The sequence below is a fragment of the Schistocerca nitens genome, chromosome 7 (genome assembly GCF_023898315.1).
Source record: "Schistocerca nitens isolate TAMUIC-IGC-003100 chromosome 7, iqSchNite1.1, whole genome shotgun sequence".
Classification (NCBI taxonomy): domain Eukaryota; kingdom Metazoa; phylum Arthropoda; class Insecta; order Orthoptera; family Acrididae; genus Schistocerca; species Schistocerca nitens.
The window spans coordinates 416,698,118-416,719,643 of NC_064620.1; the positions used below are offsets into that span (position 1 = coordinate 416,698,118).

The following is a 21,526-nucleotide window of genomic DNA, read 5'->3' on the forward strand; positions in this document are numbered from 1 at the left end:
TTTTCCTACATTGTTGATATTCTTATCTGGAATTTCCACTGTCTGAAGGAAATGAAACAAAGAAAACATGACTACAGTACGGTTGGTGAAAGAAGATCCCCGACAGATGGCAGCACTGTTGCCAACTATCAACCGTAAATTACAAATGGCTTCAGGAGAGCAAGTCTTCTGTAGAGTTGTGGCAACAATGGAACGTTGCTGTAGAGACATACAGATATATGTGATTGAATCACGTAGACACGCAAAGCAGCGACACCGAGCACGCTGACACTGTCAGGGATCTTGTTTCGCGAGCTCTATTATAGGTAAATTTATACGAAAGATATTTAGACAAAAAAATAACAATTCATACTAAAATACAGCTATAATTAATAACAACTTTCATTTTAAAATTTCCAAATACATGCATGTTACAAATAGCTCCAGTCTTTCAAGAGTAACACCTCATATTTACATGCATGTAATCACAGTAGTGGTGACCCATAACACAATATTTTGTTACATTTAATACTATCATTAATGAGAGTTAGAATCCTGTGGAACTTTTCTTGCGAAACAGATAAAATTATGTCATGTGATTGCCACAAATGGTAATAAGAACACAATTAAAACCTTTTATTATCTGTAACATTTGCAATACTTTTAGACTGATGTCTTAACTTTGGTACAACAGCCACGTCATTTAGACAAAAATAGACATAAAAATCAGTCTTAGTGTTACCATGCTTCAAATACGAGTAAGTTATTTAATTATGAAGTCATGACAATTTCATAGTAAAATATATATATATATTTAAATTCTACATATACATAGTATATTTAAAAAGTAAATGGCAATTAATCCATTCTCTCTTTACCTGGATTGCATCTGAGGTAAAACAAAGTTCATAACAGTCACTCACGCCAATATTTGGCACAACACTACACAGCAGTGAATGGCATTAATCAGACATCATAGATAAAAACTTATGCTCTGCCTATTAAACTTCAGTCAGTTTTACATTCAAGCATGTAAAAATGGCACTAAATGTATTAATATATTTCTTTTGATACAAACAAAAAAGAAAGACCTAATCACATTTCATTAAAAGAACTGTGCACATCACACTCACTTCTGCATTGCTATCACACTTCAAATCAGAGTAGCAACTGGATCATTTCTGTCAGATTTTTGAAATAATCACACCGGTATATTCCACTGTTTATCAAACCAAACACTCCTACATTGCATTACTGGCAGCATGCTGCTAATCAATTTCTTCCTTAATGCCCAAAAGACGTTCACTTGATAGAGATGAAGAGAGAGGCTGCTGGGCATAGTTTTTAATTTGTTGCAGAGAGATAAGTTGATTAGGAAATGTGTTGGATGTGGTTTTTGGAGCATCAGACACAACACCAGCTGACAAGGGAAATTGACTTACTGTCGACGGAAACGCACCATGCTGAGGCAAAGGAACAGCTACATAAGACAGATACTGTGGAGCAGACGTCATCACCTGTGAGGCAGGATTCACATGCTGATTGTGCTGGGTAAGGTGATTAACGTGCATGAGCCCGCTTACAGTCTGGAATGGGGGAAGATTTGAAGATGCGAAAGTTTCACTCCGAGAGATGGAATAAACAGAAGTAGGATTAGGAACAGATACCGAACACTGTTGAGATTCAGATGTCTGCACTGGTAGCCTAACGGTACTTATAGCATCTCTGGGGCTATGATCTTTCGTGACCAGATTTTCACCCACATCATCAGCACTCTCTCCATTGTTTCCACTGCGATCAGTGTCTTCATCCTGTGGTTGGTGTGTCACGCCTTGCTCAAGAAGGTCACGAAGTTGGGATGCTGCAGATCGCTGTTCTGTAAATGGGGAATTATTCATCTGTCGCAAGGCCATATTTTCCCGTGCAGCAGCCTCTGACAAAACGTTACTGAAATCTGGAGATACCTTGGCCCAATATGTCTGAAGGTCAATAGCCGAATAGCCGTCTGCTTCACTGCCTTGTGGATTTGCTGGAACATGAGGTTCAGCACCTGATAAAGGTGGTATCTTGTCTGTCCTATCTGCATGTTTCTGCATATGCTTCGCCAAATGCACTTCCTGTGTGTATGACTTCCCACAATATTGGCAAATGTGGGTCTTCAAGTGTTTAGACTCCTTGTGTCTGGGAATATGTTCTATGAGGGAGGGCTCATCTGCAAAACATTTATGGCATGAGTTGCATTTGAAAGGCTTATCCGTCTGGTGGCAACGAGAGTGACTGTGAAGATTACTCAGCTGAGAGAAAGCCTTGCTGCAGCCTGGCTCAGGACATTTATACGGTTTGTCACCTGTGTGGGTACGGATGTGCTGCTGCAAATGGGAGAGTTGAGTGAAGCTTCTCTGACATATTTCACACAGGTATGGCTTGATACCCAAATGAATTCTAGTATGCTGTGTGAGGTATGAGCTGTTTGCAAATGCTTTGGAACACTGTGTGCACTTATATCTTTTCGTGTCACGTGCTTGGACAGTATCTGCACTTTGAGGCCTCTGCAACATTAAAACAACAAATATCAGCAACTCACAAGCTAAAAATCTATGCAATTAATACATTAATTATACCAATAGATAATGTAACCAAAAGTAAATATGGGCACTTTACCAAGCACACAAACAAAAATTATAAACATATCTCGAAACATATCTCTCCCACACTGCCACACTGCTCTATATACATATTTTACCACCACACACACACACACACACACACACACACACACACAGAGAGAGAGAGAGAGAGAGAGAGAGGGGGGGAGGGTGGGAGGGGGGGAGAGAGAGGGGGACGGGGAGAGAGAGAGAGAGAGAGAGAGAGAGAGAGAGAGGGAGAGAGAGAGGGGGGGAGAGAGAGTGTGTGTGTGTGTGTGTGTGTGAGAGAGAGAGAGAGAGAGAGAGAGAGAGAGAGAGAGAAAGAGGGGGAGAGGGAGAGGGGGAGAGAGTGAGATAGAGGGAGAGGGGGGGAGAGAGAGAGATAGAGGGAGAGGGGGGAGAGGGAGAGAGAGAGAGATAGAGGGAGAGGGGGGAGGGAGGGAGAGAGAGAGAGAGAGAGAGAGAGAGAGAGAGAGAGAGAGCAGTGGTATGAGAAAGATACATATTCATCCTTCAGTCAGGTGGACACATTAATCCTTTGACTGCTGGGGACGTGTAAACTCTTAATGCCTCGCTGTTCCCCTGGCGCAACCTTGGGTCTTCCCTACAGCGCTAAGGACATGTTTACGCATCCCGCACCATCGGCCTTCCCACCGCTAGGGATGAGTTTAGGCACACTAGTAACAGTTCCCTGAGCACTACAGACATGTATACACGCAGAGCTGTCTTTCCGGCCTGCTCTTCCAGTAGCTGTTCAATGGTCTGACTGTATAGTTCGAGAGTGCATATATGTTTGTTGCTGTGTTGCCTCTTTGCAGAATTAGACTTAGATTACTGTATTTTCATCAGTTTTCTTGTTTTCTACATGAGAAATGTCAGGTTGCCGCAGTTAGACAGATAATGAAATCCTGTATATATTCACTAAGAGTGGCAGTGAATGTGAATTATCGGACATTGCTAACAGTGATGAGTTCCAACAGAATCTCAAAGCTGTAGTCCTAAGCCCTTTACATCAGAGGGGAGAGGAAGAATTACAGTCAGCAGTTCCTCTGAATCTGAGGAATCAGAAAGTGACAGTGAAACGGTTCGGAAAAAAGCGCACTTAAGTGACACATTTGACTGGAAAGTAGCCGATTTCCAGCCGTTAAACCATTACTTCGATAACTCCAGTTCAGGACACAAATGTCAATTAGATACTGACCCCAGCATTCTTTCATTTTTTGTGATATTTATGTCTCAAGAACTGTTGCCATTTATTGCAGACGAAACACATTTGTTTTTAGGTTTACACCAGACAAAATACTACAGAATCTGTGAATTCTTGGTTGTCAAAGTGGAAAGACACCGGATTTGATGAAATGTATTGTATTTTTTTTTTTTTTTTTTTTTTTTGCTGTTTGCCTTCTAATGGCGCAAGTTAAGAAGTAAAAATTAAGTGATTATTGGTCCAGAGAGACACTTTTGAACACGCCACGTGAAATTATGTCCAGAGACCATTTTTGTCTACTTCTGAGAACGTTACACTTCAGTGATAATTCTGCGAGTACTGGAGGCGACAGTTTATTTAAAATTAGGACGATTGTTGACAAAGTTCGTAAGATGTTTTGCAATTCATTTCGCCCACATCACAAGCTTTGTATAGATGACAGTCTCTTGCAGTTCAAAGGACGATTATCTTTTAAGCAATTTATTCCAACCAAGTGAAGTAGATTCGGAATAAAGACATTTGTATTATGTGACTGTCAGAGTGGGTATATTTTAGATTTTACTGTATATACAGGCGCAACAACAGCAATTGGGTTCCACAATTTGGGGAGAAGTGGCGACGTAGTGGCAACTCTTATGGGACCATACCTGGAACAGGGTCATATTCTGTATGTCGATAATTGGTACTCCAGCCCATACCTGTTCCTCTGGCTTCACAACCATGGAACAGCCACATGTGGCACTTTTCATAAGAATAGGCGCTACATGGCAAAACTGCAGAAGAAATTAAAATGAGGAGAAACTGAGTTTAGGACCACTGACAAAGTACCTGCTATCAAGTGGTGCGATAAGAGATGTGTGTAAATGTTGACCACAAGTCATACAACACAAATGGTTGAAACAGAGACGACTGACAGAAATACTGGCAAAAAAATAAGGAAAGCTCAATGTATTGTAGATTACAATTAGAGTATGGGTGCAGTTGACCGTTGTGACATGTTACTGAGCTCAGTGGGATCAGTGCATAAGACTGTGAAATGGTATAAGAAATATTTTTTTCACATTCTGAATTTGTGCATTCTAAATGCTCATGCTCTCGATCAGTCGGTAACAGGGCGAAAAATGGCATTCACAGAATTTCACCTTTCTCTTGTAAGGGAGATTGTAGGAAAAATATGCTACAGAAAGCACAAAAGCTGGTAGGGGAAGGCACTACGATGACGAGAATCCTCTGCAAGTCACAGGAAGACATTTTCCGGCTGTTATCGTGAGTGAACATTCGCAGAAAAGTGCGCTAATGTGCAGATGTGTGGTTTGCACAAAACAGAAAGTGCACTGGGAAACTAGATACCAATGCAAAACTTGCAATTTTCCATTATGTGTTGTACCCTGCTTTGAGACTGATCATACAAAGAAGCATTACTAACTATTGGGAAGTAAATTTGAGAAAATTTAGTGATGCTTCTGAAGGAATTACTAAAAAAACTATTTTTAACTTCGCCAGTGCCAGACCAAAGCCTGGATCGAAAAGAAGGATGGGAAATAGATGCAAAGGTGCAAACTTATTCAAACGAAGCCTGACTTCTTCATATGTAGCAGTTTGTTGGCAAATGAATGGACTTGGTGATTGAGATGGCACAATATCTGTACCATGGCGAATGTGATTATGCTGAGTACATTACGCCAGGATAACAAAACCCATATACTAATCTGTGTACGATACATTTAAATTATTAACATGTAACATGGACAGTTATATTCTTTTATCCTTATGTAGATCGCATCAGTCTACTTGTACAAAACATGTTTTCCATAACAGATTGAAACGCCTTTGATCAATGAGAAACAACATGCCAAAGTTAAAACTCTTTTCTCAGTGCGATTTTTCTTGTTACTTTGCCTCAGTTGTTAAGCAATATTGAAAATTAAACTCATTGTTCTGGGGAGGGTGGGGGGCTTAAAATTTGTTGTTCAAACAAGACCTGCTTTGAAGCATTAATAGAAAGCGGTATTTGAAAAAGAAGTATCGAATATACCCTGTTTTCATCTTTTCATAAAAATCAACACCTTTTCGACTACTTTGTAGATTATTGGAAAATAGTAGGGGAATAAAAATTTTTATTCCTTATTGTTGTGCAGTCAATCTATTGCACTCTAAATTTCATTTTCCTCATGCGTTCACACTACTAGATATGCTAACCCGAAGTTTACATTGATTTCGGGCCTGATTTTCACACCCCACTTTCATTCCAGTTGTACAGCTTGGTATGTTTTACAGAGCGTAGTTTTTTAGACTTTGTAAAAACTACAGAGGAATAACCCTTATGAGTCATACAGCCAAGATTTTTGAAAGAATTTTACTAAATCGAATAAGTGAAAAGATAGAAAAGGAGCTGAGTGGAGAACAGAATGGGTTTAGAAAAGGAAGAAGCATGATCGACCTGATATTTTCTATCCGTCAACTGATGGAGAAAAGTTGGAAGTATAACAAAAGGGTGAAAATGATTTTTATAGACGTAGAAAAGGCATATTACTTCGTTAACAGGGAAAGACTCTGGGAAGAAATGAAGAAAAAGAAATGAAGAAGATAGATACAGAAGATGGATACATTAATGTAATTAAAGACAATGCACAGAAGACACAATTGTAGAATTAGAGCACCATTGGGTAACTCTGAATACTTCGAAATAAGACGACGACTTAAGCAAGGAAGTATTCTATCTCCTGCACTTTTTAATGTTGTGGTGGAGGGATATAGTAAATCAAAAAGACAAAGAGATGATTTTTGCAGATGATATGGTAATATGGGGTGACAAAAGAGATAGACATCCAGTTACAACTTGATGCATGGAAGGAAATAATGAAAAGGTATGGATTAAAAATAAATAAAGATAAGAGGAAGTAATGGTATTTGGAAGAGAGAAAGGGATCAATGGAAATATTACCTTGAATGGAGAACCCCTCAAAGTGGTAGAAAGTTTCACTTATTTAGGGAGTGAAATATCTAGGGATGGAAAAATAACTAACGACATTAATAGGAGGTTACAGAACAGAGGCAATTTCAACCAAACAATAAAACACCTGATTTGGAATTCAGAAAAAGCAAAACTCCTTGTTGTTGTTTTTGTTGTTGTGGTCTTCAGTCCTGAGACTGGTTTGATGCAGCTCTCCATGCTATTCTATCCTGTGCAAGCTTCTTCATCTCCCAGTACCTACTGCTACCTACATCCTTCTGAATCTGTTTAGTGTATTCATCTCTTGGTCTCCCCCTACGATTTTTACCCTCCACGCTGCCCTCCAATGCTAAATTTGTGATCCCTTGATGCCTCAAAACATGTCCTACCAACCGATCCCTTCTTCTAGTCAAGTTGTACCACAAACTTCTCTTCTCCCCAATCCTATTCAATACCTCCTCATTAGCTACGTGATCTACCCACCTTATCTTCAGCATTCTTCTGTAGCACCACATTTCGAAAGCTTCTATTCTCTTCTTGTCCAAACTGGTTATCGTCCATGTTTCACATCCATACTTGGCTACACTCCATACAAATACTTTCAGAAACGACTTCCTGACACTTAAATCTATACTCGATGTTAACAAATTTCTCTTCTTCAGAAACGCTTCCCTTGCCATTGCCAGTCTACATTTTATATCCTCTCTACTTCGACCATCATCAGTTATTTTGCTCCCCAAATAGCAAAACTCCTTTACTACTTTAAGTGTCTCATTTCCTAATCTAATCCCCTCAGCATCACCCGATTTAATTTGACTACATTCCATTATCCTCGTTTTGCTTTTGTTGATGTTCATCTTATATCCTCCTTTCAAGACACTGTCCATTCGGTTCAACTGCTCTTCCAAGTCCTTTGATGTCTCTGACAGAATTACAATGTCATCGGCGAACCTCAAAGTTTTTACTTCTTCTCCATGAATTTTAATACCTACTCCGAATTTTTCTTTTGTTTCCTTTACTGCTTGCTCAATATACAGATTGAATAACATCGGGGAGAGGCTACAACCCTGTCTCACTCCTTTCCCAACCACTGCTTCCCTTTCATGCCCCTCGACTCTTATAACTGCCATCTGGTTTCTGTACAAATTGTAAATAGCCTTTCGATCCCTGTATTTTACCCCTGCCACCTTCAGAATTTGAAAGAGAGTATTCCAGTTAACGTTGTCAAAAGCTTTCTCTAAGTCTACAAATGCTAGAAACGTATGTTTGCCTTTCCTTAATCTTTCTTCTAAGATAAGTCGTAAGGTTAGTATTGCCTCACGTGTTCCAACATTTCTACGGAATCCAAACTGATCTTCCCCGAGGTCCACTTCTACCAGTTTTTCCATTCATCTGTAAAGAATTCGCGTTAGTATTTTGCAGCTGTGACTTATTAAACTGATAGTTCGGTGATTTTCACATCTGTCAACACCTGCTTTCTTTGGGATTGGAATTATTATATTCTTCTTGAAGTCTGTGGGTATTTCGCCTGTCTCATACATCTTGCTCACCAGATGGTAGAGTTTTGTCATGAATGGCTCTCCCAAGGCCATCAGTAGTTCTAATGGAATGTTGTCTACTCCCGGGGCCTTGTTTCGACTCAGGTCTTTCAGTGCTCTGTCAAACTCTTCATGCAGTATCTTATCTCCCATTTCATCTTCATTTACATCCTCTTCCATTTCCATAATATTGTCCTCAAGTACATCGCCCTTGTATAAACCCTCTATATACTCCTTCCACCTTTCTGGCTTCCCTTCTTTGCTTAGAACTGGGTTGCCATCTGAGCTCTTGATATTCATACAAGTGGTTCTCTTCTCTCCAAAGGTCTCTTTAATTTTCCTGTAGGCAGTATCTATCTTACCCCCAGTGAGACAAGCCTCTACATCCTTACATTTGTCCTCTAGCCATGCCTGCTTAGCCATTTTGCACTTCCTGCCGATCTCCTTTTTGAGACGTTTGTATTCCTTTTTGCCTGCTTCATTTACTGCATTTTTATATTTTCTCCTTTCATCAATTAAATTCAATATTTCTTCTGTTACCCAAGGATTTCTATTAGCCCTCGTCTTTTTACCTACTTGATCGTCTGCTGCCTTCACTACTTCATCCCTCAGAGCTACTCATTTTTCTTCTACTGTATTTCTTTCCCCCATTCCTGTCAATTGTTCCCTTATGCTCTCCCTGAAACTCTCTACAACCTCTGGTTCTTTCAGTTTATCCAGGTCCCATCTCCTTAAATTCCCACCTTTTTGCAGTTTCTTCAGTTTCAATCTGCAGTTCATAACCAATAGATTGCGGTCAGAATCCACATCTGCCCCTGGAAATGTCTTACAATTTAAAACCTGGTTCCTAAATCTCTGTCTTACCATTATATAATCTGATACCTTTTAGTATCTCCAGGATTCTTCCAGGTATACAACCTTCTTTTATGATTCTTGAACCAAGTGTTAGCTATGATTAAGTTATGCTCTGTGCAAAATTCTACAAGGCGGCTTCCTCTTTCATTTCTTCCCCCCAATCCATATCCACCTACTATGTTTCCTTCTCTCCCTTTTCCTACTGACGAATTCCAGTCACCCATGACTATTAAATTTTCGTCTCCCTTCACTACCTGAATAATTTCTTTTATCTCGTCATACATTTCATCAATTTCTTCATCATCTGCAGAGCTGGTTGGCATATAAACTTGTACTACTGCAGTAGGCATGGCCACAATAATGCGTTCACTATGCTGTTTGTAGTAGCTAACCTGCACTCCTATTTGTTTATTCATTATTAAACCTACTCCTGCATTACCCCTATTTGATTTTGTATTTATAACCCTGTAATCACCTGACCAAAAGTCTTGTTCCTCCTGCCACCAAACTTCACTAATTCCCACTATATCTAACTTAAACCTATCCATTTCCCTTTTTAAATTTTCTAACCTACCTGCCCGATTAAGGGACCCGACATTCCACGCTCCGATCCGTAGAATGCCAGTTTTCTTTCTCCTGATAACGACGTCCTCTTAAGTAGTCCCCGCCCGGAGATCCGAATGGGGGACTATTTTACCTCCGGAATATTTTACCCAAGAGGACGCCATCATCATTTAATCATACAGTAAAGCTGCATGTCCTCGGGAAAAATTACGGCTGTAGTTTCCCCTTGCTTTCAGCCGTTCGCAGTACCAGCACAGCAAGGCCGTTTTGGTTAATGTTACAAGGCCAGATCAGTCAATCATCCAGACTGTTGCCTCTGCAACTACTGAAAAGGCTGCTGACCCTCTTCAGGGACCACATGTTTGTCTGGCCTCTCAGCAGATACCCCTCCGTTGTGGTTGCACCTACGGTACAGCCATCTGTATCGCTGATGCACGCAAGCCTCCCCACCAACGGCAATGTCCATGGTTCATGGGGGGCAAAACTCCTTATGTATAAGAATTATTACTTCCCTATTGTCACCTATGGTGGAGAAACATGGACAATGACAGAAAGGGACTGGAGTAGGCGGCAAGCAGGGGAAATGAAATTTCTCAGAGCAGTTAAGGGAAAAACAAGAATGAACAGAGTAAGGAATGTAGAGATTAGAAAGGACCTTAAACAAGAAAGTAAGAGAGAAGAAATTGAGAAAAAGAGATTAAGATGGTATAGGCGTGTTAAGAGGATGCATGGGCAGGGACTCCCCAAAATTATGGAAGAACTAAAGATGGAGAGGAAAAGACCTAGAGGGTGCCTAAGAACACGGTGGAAAATGGGAGTGAGAATATCTGTGAGGAGAGATGTGACATAGCAGCAAGTGGAGGAAGAAAAGTGGTGGGAGGACCGAGCAAAATGGAGAGGACTTGCCAACACCCAGACCCAGCAGTAGCTGTAGCGGGATCCGGATATAGATAGTTATTTAGAAAATCAGAACAAAAATACCGCATTTTAGACGTTTTTTGTAAATCTTCAATTTTCCACTTAATTCATTCAGTACTGAAAAGTGCTATGGAAATGAAACTTTCTATTTAAGAACCTTGTGTTGTTAAGTTACTACATGCCAAGTTTCATGTTCGTCATAGTATTAGTTCAGGAGATGCAAGAAGCCAAACTTTAAAATTTTTTCGGGCACCTATTTTTTTGGCCCATTTACCTACAATTTTCTGGCTCAATATGGCTCGTAAAATTCTTATCATTATTATTCTTAAGAGAACGCATAAAGTTGTACAAGATGGCCAAATTTTATTTCTTTACAAAACCTATTGCCCAACATATTACAGCTCAAAGTTGCCAAAAATTCATGCTGGCTCTGTGCAAGTCATATTCAGCTGAGAAATATTCAGCACAGGGCGGGTTGGACAGAGCGGACCGATCCAGTCCCAGTGGCGGCTCCAAGGGACAGGCACACAGCACAGGTAGATGGATTATGCCACGGCGCCTCAGTGCGCCTAGCAGGTGGCATGCCTCCAGCAGTCAAAGGGTTAACATGTAAGGTGACCTAACAAAGTTAGAAACCATGATAATAACCCATGATACAGAAAATATAGTAGCATAATTTATGTCAAAAATTCTAGCCAAGCAAAACAAATTTGAAAGTGAGGGGCAAATATTAAATTAACATTGGGTTCAGTCCTAACTGCGCTGTGCTATACAATACAAAACTGTTATATTAACAATTTCACCCTGCACAACTGGGTTTGAAATAACCCACACACAAAACAAGATCAGTACTTTTATTTTATGGAAGTGATTACTGGAGTTTAATATGAAGTTAGACTTCAATATTACATTACTGATATTCAATTTACAAGCACTGCCAAAGAAAACAATGAAAATGCTATAAAATTATATAGAATGCAGGACATATCCATATTACCCAAATTACATTGGCAATTACTAACAGTAAAAAGTTGTGTGGTGTGTTTGCAACACTTTCAGATCTACCTGCAGTTTTTTGAACTGTCATGTATTTTTATGCCTGAAGGGCAGATAGGCACAACAAAAAGCCTGTCACAAACAAAGCTTTCGGCCAATCAGCCGACAGCCTTTTTTTTGTTGTGCGTTTCTGCGACTCAGCATCTCTACTATATGGTGAGTAGCAACTTTCCTTTTCACAATATTGTTACATTCCATCCCGGATTTTCCATTGTTTTCTTTATGCCAGAAGGCTCAAAAAAGTTTCAAATGGCTCTGAGGACTATGGGACTTAACTTCTGAGGTCATCAGTACCCTAGAACTTAGATCCACTTAAACCTAATTAACCTGAGGACATCACACACATCCATGCCCGAGGCAGGATTCGAACCTGCAACCGTAGTGGTTGCACGGTTCCAGACTGTAGCGCCTAGAACCAGTCAGCCACTCCGGCCAGCCCCAGAAGGCTCTTTTTAAGACACAAGCAGAAGGAATATCATGTTTAATGCCTTATCAAGAACAAAACCCTTGCATACAGAAAGACAAGCCCAGATCGGGCAAAGATTAAGAAGCAAATTGTTTGAACATTTTTCAAAGAAAACATTATTTATAGCAACTGCAATTTTCAATTTGGTATTTTATATTTTATATATTTCAAAGTTTTAAATATGTAACGACATTTTAAAATTGTGTGGCATAAGTACAGGTATCTCGAATTAAATAAATAAATAGTGCAGCTTCTTGTTCGGTCTCATGATCAGTGAACCCCATTCCACGACTTCGCTTGGATTTAAAGCACCGTGTTCCAAGTTTACACACCTCTTACATTTCAGAGCCAAATCTAAACTGCAAAATATGCAAGTCACTTTTCTAAAAAGCAAAATACATGCATTGTGTGCAAAAATTAACACACACCACAAACAAAGCAATAACAATTTGGAACACTATTCAGCAGTAATGGGCGCCCTGAATAAATTTCATAGTTGAGCAAAAACTAGAATCAAAACAATTGCTATGGCAAAAACGACAACACACAGAAATTGTCGGCTATCAAACATTATTTCCTCACTTTGGCAGCAACAATTTGACTAATAATAATGAATCAAATGTAACTGAATTTAATTTGCTCTATCAATACTGCATACACCACTACTGATGGCCCGCAGTTTTAAAAAATACAACACATGTGAATATTACAAAATGTGGTAATTCTCCTGGCAAGACTGACTTTCCCAGTAAAATGTTAAACTCTTGTACTGACTTCATAAGATCACCACTTAGCTATAATTAATCAGCTAAAGACTAAAGGCAAGATTCCTGACACTTAAAAATACCACAAAAACACACATTTAACGCATTAACCTAAAATTGTGGTGGCTAAAGATTACTATAGGTTGTTCACTGCTGCAGTAAATAATCTCCTATATGTCAGTGTATGTATTTGCTCCAGAAATGATATTTTTCCCTCAACAATGTTATTTACTTGCACTTTAATGAAAAGGTTTTTTGATTGTCATCTTAAAAACTATTTTTATACTTCCAATAATGGAAAGAAAATCATCTTATTTACTGCATTTATGTAAATCACTTATATGAATGATTACAAAAGATTGAAGATTTGATATTTGTTTTTTAATTGAAAGTTTTCTGTTAGAGCACTCGACAGAACAATCTAGACAGAAAACATTCATTGAAGTGCAATTTGTTGCCACTCTAGTATACACTCACAGGTCACACAAATGGTATCATTTAATCAGATGAGCCGTTTAAAAGAAAGAGAAACAGGGATTAAAATACTTGGAATAATTATATTTTTGTTTGTTGCTCACGACTGTCTTTCTCTATTCATAACATGTTTTCTCCAATTTAGTGTTCTGTTTACTTTGTCAGACATGTCACTGTGTTGTGCTCCTGATGTCACTGTGTTGTGCTCCTCGTGGAGTATGCTCAAATACCACATACCAAATTATATGATACATCATCTGTGTGAAGTAGCTGTTTATTGTGGCAAAGGAAGAATCTCCTGTAAGTGCCTGGTAATCAATGTTCGGATTCTCTGACTCTTTTCATCTTTGGCAAGTGAACCAAAATATCGTTCAGAAACTCAACTCTTATGTCTTTGTCAGTTGCTTGTGTCTCAATGAACAGTTCATATGCATTACAAAACAAGCAAATGTCCCCTGTAGGAATTGAAAAAGTATCATTTTGACACTTGTTCACAGATTCAGTCTCTGTAATACTGCATCATTATCCACAAAATAGGCACATTTGTTGTGACATTTAGATCAGCACTCATGGACTGTCTTATCTTACTGTAGATGTGCATCGAAAATAACGTGCTATGTAAGACTTTATTTTAATTGTAAATCTGTGATTTGCAGTAGAGTTTCAAAAATGCCTGTCATATGTAAATGCAGCAATCAGTTTAAAAATAAAAATAGTTTATTTATAATGGCTCTGGTAAACTGCAAAGGGCTTATGTGACAATCCATGTAATTGTGTTGTGCCATGTCATTTCTATTAGCAACTTGATATTTACTTGTGAAAAAGTTTGCTATTTGCTATCTTGTAATTCCTTTACTTTTGATGCTCTAGTTACTCACTCACTTGATACACCAAATGTGCAAAGAAATTAACCCACACTGTGTAAGATTAAGTCTTGATGTGAAACAATACAATAAAAGTCTTAGTTCACATCAGACTTGCTGCTTTCTGTATGCAAGATGTACTGAGCCACAGAAATGAGCTTTTTGTTAAGAATATACAAAAGTTGTGACAGAATTTAAATAATTTAGGAGTAAAGGAGTCCATTCACCGAATAGCAGAAGCGTTGACTCATCAACAGGCACACACTAAAGAGAGGAAAAGACTTTGATGAGCTGGAGTACAAATATATACACAGAAACAACCATGCAAGTGCCAATCCATTGTGCTGGCTGAACACACAACATTGGGATTGCAGTTCAGCAGGTAGCCTAGGGTGGGGTGGGGTGGGATTTGTGTTGATGGGTTGAATAGAGGGTTGAGGCAGTGGCTTGGATGGAGGCTGGCTAAGAACATGGGCAGGAGGGGTGGCAGGTACACAGGTGAGGCATGTGGTACATTGGTACCAGTGCCGGTGAGGTACAGAACACGATGATGTGTGGATTGGGAGGAGCTGACAGGACAGAAGAAAGGGAAAATGTTGGGTAGAGGCTGGGGGGACAGTGGGATGGAAGAGATCAAGGGCAAGTGTGTTGCAAGGACACCTCCCACCTGCATAGTTTAGAAAAGATGATGACAGAGTCAAGGGTACCAATGATGTAGCTTGTGGTGCAGCCATTGAATTGGAGCATGTGGCACTCAGGTGCATGTCGTGCCACTGGGTGGTCACCTTTGTTCTTGGCCAGACTGGCAGCAGCCATTCAACCTGGTGAACAGCATGTCAATTTTCATACTGACACAGAAACTTATGCTGTGGTTGCAGCACAACTGGTATATGACTTGGCTGAATTCACAGGTGGCCCTTCCTCTGAAGAGGTAAGATAAGCCTGTGGCAGGACTGGAGTACGAAATGCTGTGTGTGTGTGTGTACTGGGCAGGTCTTGCACCGGGTCTTCCACACATTACGGAGACTGAATCAGTGAACTTAATGCACAAATACTGCCTACTGAGACACAAGCAACTGACAAAGACATAAGTGTTGAGAATTTAAAGGCTAATTGTGAGAAATCCGAACTTTGATTACCAGGTACTACAGGAGATTCTTCCTTTGCCATAATAAACACCTACATGGCACAAATGATGTATCAAATAATTTGGTGTGTGGTATTAGAGCATACTCCACCAGAAGCACAACACAGAGACACGTCTTACAAAGTAAACAGAAAACTAAATCAGAGAAAACATGTTATGAACAGAGAAACACAGTCACGTGCAACAAAAAATATAATTATTCCTACTATTTTAATTCCTTTTTCTCTTGCTTGTAAACAGTTCATCTGTTCAAGACATCATTTGTGTGACCTGACAGTATAAACAAGAGTGGCACCAAATTGCACTTCAATGAATATTTTCTGTCTAGATTGTTCTATTGAGTGACCTAACAGAAAACTTTCAATTAAAAAACAAATACCACTGCTTCAAACTTTTGTAATCATTCATAGAACTGATTTACATAAATGCAGTAAATAAGATGATTTCCTTCCATAATATAAGTAATAATTTTTAAAGACGCCAATGTAAAAAAAAAAAGAAAACTTGTGCTTAAAGTGCAAGTAAATAATATCGTTGAGGGGAAAAAAAATCATATCTGGACCAAATACGTACACTGACACATAGGAGATCATGTACCACAGCAGTGGACAACCAACAGTAATCTTCAGACACCACAATTTTAGCAGATTATATTTTCTCATCACTATCTCCCCTTACATCAATAAAAATTATAACTTTCCATGCTAATCTAAACCTCAGATGAGGTCTCTGTCTTGCTGCAACCAAGATTTCGAATTTCAGATGAAATCACTCACAAATTCAAATACAGAACAGACCATCCTGCCTGTCTATCTCCAACCTGAGATGACAAACTGCCAGCACCTGCTGTATTCCATATACTGGGCAGTGCATGGACAGCACTTTAAGCTACATTCTGTGACGGGGAACAAAAACTTGTTAATGAAGCTGCTGTTGGTTGCTTGCTGTATCATACCTGGCATCCAAAATATTTAGTAGCAAAGTGGAGAATATTGTGCCTTTTACTTAAAATTATAATGTGTTGTCCATATGACTGTAACAGGAGAAAAGTAGACTTAATATAGACATATAATAAGTGTAACAAGGATGTAATATAACAGGTGAAACTCTGCGCCTAAAATGGAGTCATCCACAAATACATAAAACTATTAGCGTTTTCATGGGTAATTTGTACCGATGTTTCATTTTCTACGTTCATTTAATAATAATTTTATGTATTAATGCATGTAGAAGGATTTGAATAACGTAATGCAAAATGGGCAACAAAGAATTAAGTAGACATTTTGAAAAGCGATTGCTGTTTCGGTTCATGCAATATATTAAAACAAAAATATTTGTAATGAGAAATTACAATAGTATGTGATAGAATAAGCATGTACAGAACTGTGCAATGTATTAGGTTTAAGTATTTGTGTATTGTGAAAAGTGTTTCTAAACAAATGTTGGTCAGGTATATAGGTGTTAATTTGACAGGAGCAGTGTGTCACATGACAAAGCACAGAACAGAGACACAAGACAAAGATCATGGTCTTTTGGTGTTTGGGAGCCAAACGGATAAAGTGGGGTAAAACAGCGTGGGGTCACACGCATTTTGATTCCGAGGCAGGGTCAGGCATACAGGATTGTTCAGCAGCTAGTCTTTGGGTTATAAGTTTGTGAGCTGTGAACATAGTGGGATTACAGCGAATGTGATGTAGTGAACTGTTTATTGCCTGCCACTGCTGTGCTAAAACTATTTACAGACTTGACTGGACCATAATGTGTAGGACCACCATTCATAGCTAAGCAAGTTTCTATGAATAAAGCAACTGCTAAACATACATTAATATCCTTAATTCTCGATTTCATTGCTTAATTAACTCATATATATATATATATATATATGTACTACACTGACTGATATCTTAGCCACATTAATAATTTATGTAACAGCATAAAGCAACAGTGTGCAACAAAACCCCTGTGCAGACGAGCCATTTAACAGGTTGTGTGCTTGCCCTGCTAGCAGCAGTAGTTACCACTAACCAACGGTGACGTCGCAAGTACACATAGAAAACAAACACTGCCCAAACAGGCCTAAAGCTACCAACCGGTGGCCGTGTAATTCTCAACCCTTAGACGTCACCGGATGCGGATACAGGGGGGCATGCAGACAGCACACCGCTCTCCCAACCATTGTCAGTTTTTGTGGCTGGGCCGGCCAGGGTGGCCGAGCAGTTCTAGGCGCTACAGTCTGGTACCGCGCGACCGCTATGGTCACAGGTTTGAATCCTGTCTCGGGCATGGATGTGTGTGATGTCCTTAGGTTAGTTAGGTTTAAATAGTTCTAAGTTCTAGGGGACTGATGACCTCAGGTGTTAAGTCCCATAGTGCTCAGAGCCATTTGAACCTTTTTTTTTTTTTTTTGACTGGTTCCGCTACTTATCAATAAAGCAGCTCCTCAATTGGTTTCCCAAAGGCTAAGTGAAACTTGCTTGCCAACAGCAGCTGGCAGACCCAGACAGTGACACAATCGAATGCTAACCAAGCCCATCAGCACTTATCTTTGGTGATGTGACGGGAACCAGTGTTACCACTGAAGAAGTCCACACAATTTCTTGAAAAATATGGTTAGTTTCATTTTGAGAATTTTCAGGGTGCTTTATTACTGAGGAAGAGAGATTTCTAATTGCCAATAGGGCTACATATAATCTTCTTCTTCCTCTTTTTCTACAATCATCACATGTTGCTGCCAAAGCTAACTTTACTTGTTTTCAGTTCAATCAACCAACATGTTTTTTGTGGGAACATTCTGCTGTTGTGGCATCACATCTGATTACAATACCTAAATAATAGGCCTGAACTAATGACACTGAGGTAACATTATCATTAGTTCATCTGAATGAAACTCATTTTCATGCTGTTGCATTCAATAACTTTTAAAATACATAGAAATAGCTGATTAAAGTTTTAGGACATGTATACTACAATTCAGTAGTTGCAATCTATTGACAACAACATACAGTGTACTCCCAATTATTTGCGTCCAGATTATCCCAGTTTGCAGATTATTCGTGCATCTAAAAAAATGATGTACAATATTTGCTCTAGCAAACAGCAATAAACAATCCCTGTGTGACAATAAATGCAATTTCAGTTGTTTAAGTATTGTAAACAAACAGTTTTCTGGTGTTAATCAGCATGTAAGTGTCAACAAAGCACATTAAAGGATATTTGTAACAAAAATTATGGAGAAATAAAAGAATAACAATATAAGAGAAGGAAAGTTGCCACTCACCATATGGCACAGATGCTGAGTTACGATAGGCACACCAAAAAGATTCACACAATTATAGCTTTCGGCCATTGAGGCCTTTGTCAACAGTGGACTGCAGATGTGTGTGTGAGTTGCATTTGAATGAGTGTATTTATGTGTGTCTACCGTTGACAATGGCTTTAATGGCCGAAAGCTAGAATTGTGTGAATCTTTTTGCTGTAACTATCACGACTCAGCATCTCCACTATATGGTGAGTGGCAACTTTCTGTCTCTAATGTTGTTATATTCCATCTTGGATTTTCCATTGTTGGAGGAACGAAATAAATATTTGTCGACATTACAACAATAATTAGAAATAACTGAAAGATTTGAGAAGGGGAAAGTTGCTGCAAAACTAAGTACAAATTATGGTATTGGAATGCGTACTGTTTGGGACATTTAAAAAGAATAAGCAGGAAAAACAGAATTTTGTCAGGAAATATGATTCTATTTCTGGACCACCTGTATGTAAAAGCATGAAGAGATTTACATTTGATGAATTAGATGCTGCTCTTTTGCAATGTTTCAGCCAAAAACGAACAGAATGTGTCATTCTTTCAGGCACAATGTGTGCTCAGAAAACTATTTTTTTTCTTGGAGCTCTAGAGTTAGAGGGGCAGTTTAATACCTCATCTGGATGGCTAACCAGGTTCAAACAATATTACAGATTCACGAACTTATCATGCAAGGAGAGCGGCTTACTTCAAATGTTGCTGTTGATTCCTTCCAGGAAGAGTTCCAGAAATTCGTGGGAGAGGAAAATTTCACACCAGACCAAATTAATAATCAACATCTACATCCACACTCCGCAAGCCACCTGATGGTGTGTGGTGGAGGGTACTCTGAGTACCTCTATCCGTTCTCCCTTCTATTCCAGTCTCGTATTGTTCGTGGAAAGAAAGACTGTCGGTATGCCTCTGTGTGGGCTCTAATCTCTCTGATTTTATCCTCATGGTCTCTTAGCGAGATATACGTAGGAGGGAGCAATATACTGCTTGACTCCTCGGTGAAGGTATGTTCTCGAAACTTAAACAAAAGCCCATACCGAGCGTCTCTCCTGCAAAGTCTTCCACTGGGGTTTATCTATCATCTCCATAATGCTTTCACGATTACTAAATGATCCTGTAATGAAGCGCGCTGCTCTCCGTTGGATCTTCTCTATCTCTTCTATCAACCCTATCTGGTACGGATCCATACTGGTGAGCAATATTCAAGCAGTGGGCGAACAAGTGTACTGTAACCTACTTCCTTTGTTTTCGGATTGCATTTCCTTAGGATTCTTCCAATGAATCTCAGTCTGGCATCTGATTTACCGACGATCAACTTTATATGATCATTAAATAATGCAGATGAAAGGTGGACTGTATTGGAAATGTCTCCCAGCCAGAACCCTTGCTTTTAAGAGTGAAGTTTGTGCTCCTGGATATAAATCATATGAAGAATGTATTCCAATTTTGTGCACTGCTAATGCTTCTGGGAACCACAAAGTGAAACTACTAGTGATTGGGAGAAAGAAGATCATTCGAGGGCATCACAGCTAAGGACTCCCTATGGATTCACACACTTCTGTACCACAACTGCGACGATTTCTAGAAGAAAAAGAATTGCCACATAATGGTTTTCTATTGCTTGAGAATGCTGTTTCACATTCTTATGAGAGGATTCTCATACATGAAAATGGTTTCATCATAACTATGTTTTTACCTCCTAACATGACTGCCATTATACAGTCAATGGACCAAGGTATAATTGCATCGGGAAAATGACACTACCAGGCTGGTCTACTGAGAATGCTAGTTGATGATGATTTGGTGCTGTTTTGTTCTGGAAGAAGTTGAAATTCTAGATGTCATACATGGGATTTCTAATGCCTGGCAGGAAATCAAGCCACATACATTAGTTTGATCATGGAGGAAAATTCCTCCAGATTTGGAAGAAAGAGATTTTTGAGGTTTCAGTAATGAAGACATAACAACCGCATAAATAATGAATCTACCAATAGTTTCAAATGGTTTTGAAGACCTATGCTTGTAAACCCGGTTTCCAGTACAAATGTGACGCCGAAATTGAGACCACTGCTTCACATGAAAACAAAGAGGGGTTAGTGAATGTGAAAGTTGTGCTGAACACAGTGACCTCATTAGTCACTGTACTGCATTTCAATATGATGGTACTCTTGTAGACTATCTGGGCCAGAAGGGGTTTCAGTAATGTGAAATTATTACTGCATACAAATTTGAAATGCAGCGTAAAAAAAAGGTCAACTCCTCTCAGAAGCAGACCAACATCACAGACTATTTTAAGAAATAAACAGCCCTACAGTACCTATGCAAAGAACTTCAGTAACATTCAAACAACGAATACATATTTGAAAATATATCGAGCATTCATGTTTTTCAATTCTTCGTGCATCTTCTCCCCTACATTACCTCAAACAATGGGGAGTATACCGTACAATTTTGCTGTATTAGGCAAATCTGCTGAAATATATAATCAGCATATTTTCCCAGCTTAAAAATTATTTCATAAAAGAACAATTCATTATCAAAAGAAAGAAAGTTTAGGGTTTAACGCCTAGTCAATGACAATGACACTAGCTTAGTTTAATCAAGAAATTGGAAGAAACTCAACCATCTTCATTTAAAAGCAATAATCACAGCCTCACAATGTCCCCAGAGAAGTGCTGAAACATCCAAGGATATCAGCAGAGTCAAAGTTTGCCAAGAACGTCTACCTGTAGTTCACCTGACTGTGAACTGTCATTTTTAACCATGCAATATGTAGCAGGACGGAGTCAGGGA

At 39.1% G+C, this 21,526-nt stretch overlaps 1 protein-coding gene across 1 annotated transcript in view; it reads right to left on the minus strand.

Moving 5' to 3' along the window:
• Positions 1–345: 345 nt before the first annotated feature.
• LOC126195247 (zinc finger protein rotund-like) overlaps positions 346–21,526 on the minus strand; it is a 33,292-nt gene continuing 12,111 nt past the window's right edge. The window contains exon 4 of the mRNA XM_049933775.1: positions 346–2,528. Within this exon, the coding sequence (XP_049789732.1) occupies positions 1,248–2,528 (1,281 nt within the window). The 3' untranslated portion in view covers positions 346–1,247. The remainder of the gene's footprint in view (positions 2,529–21,526) is intronic.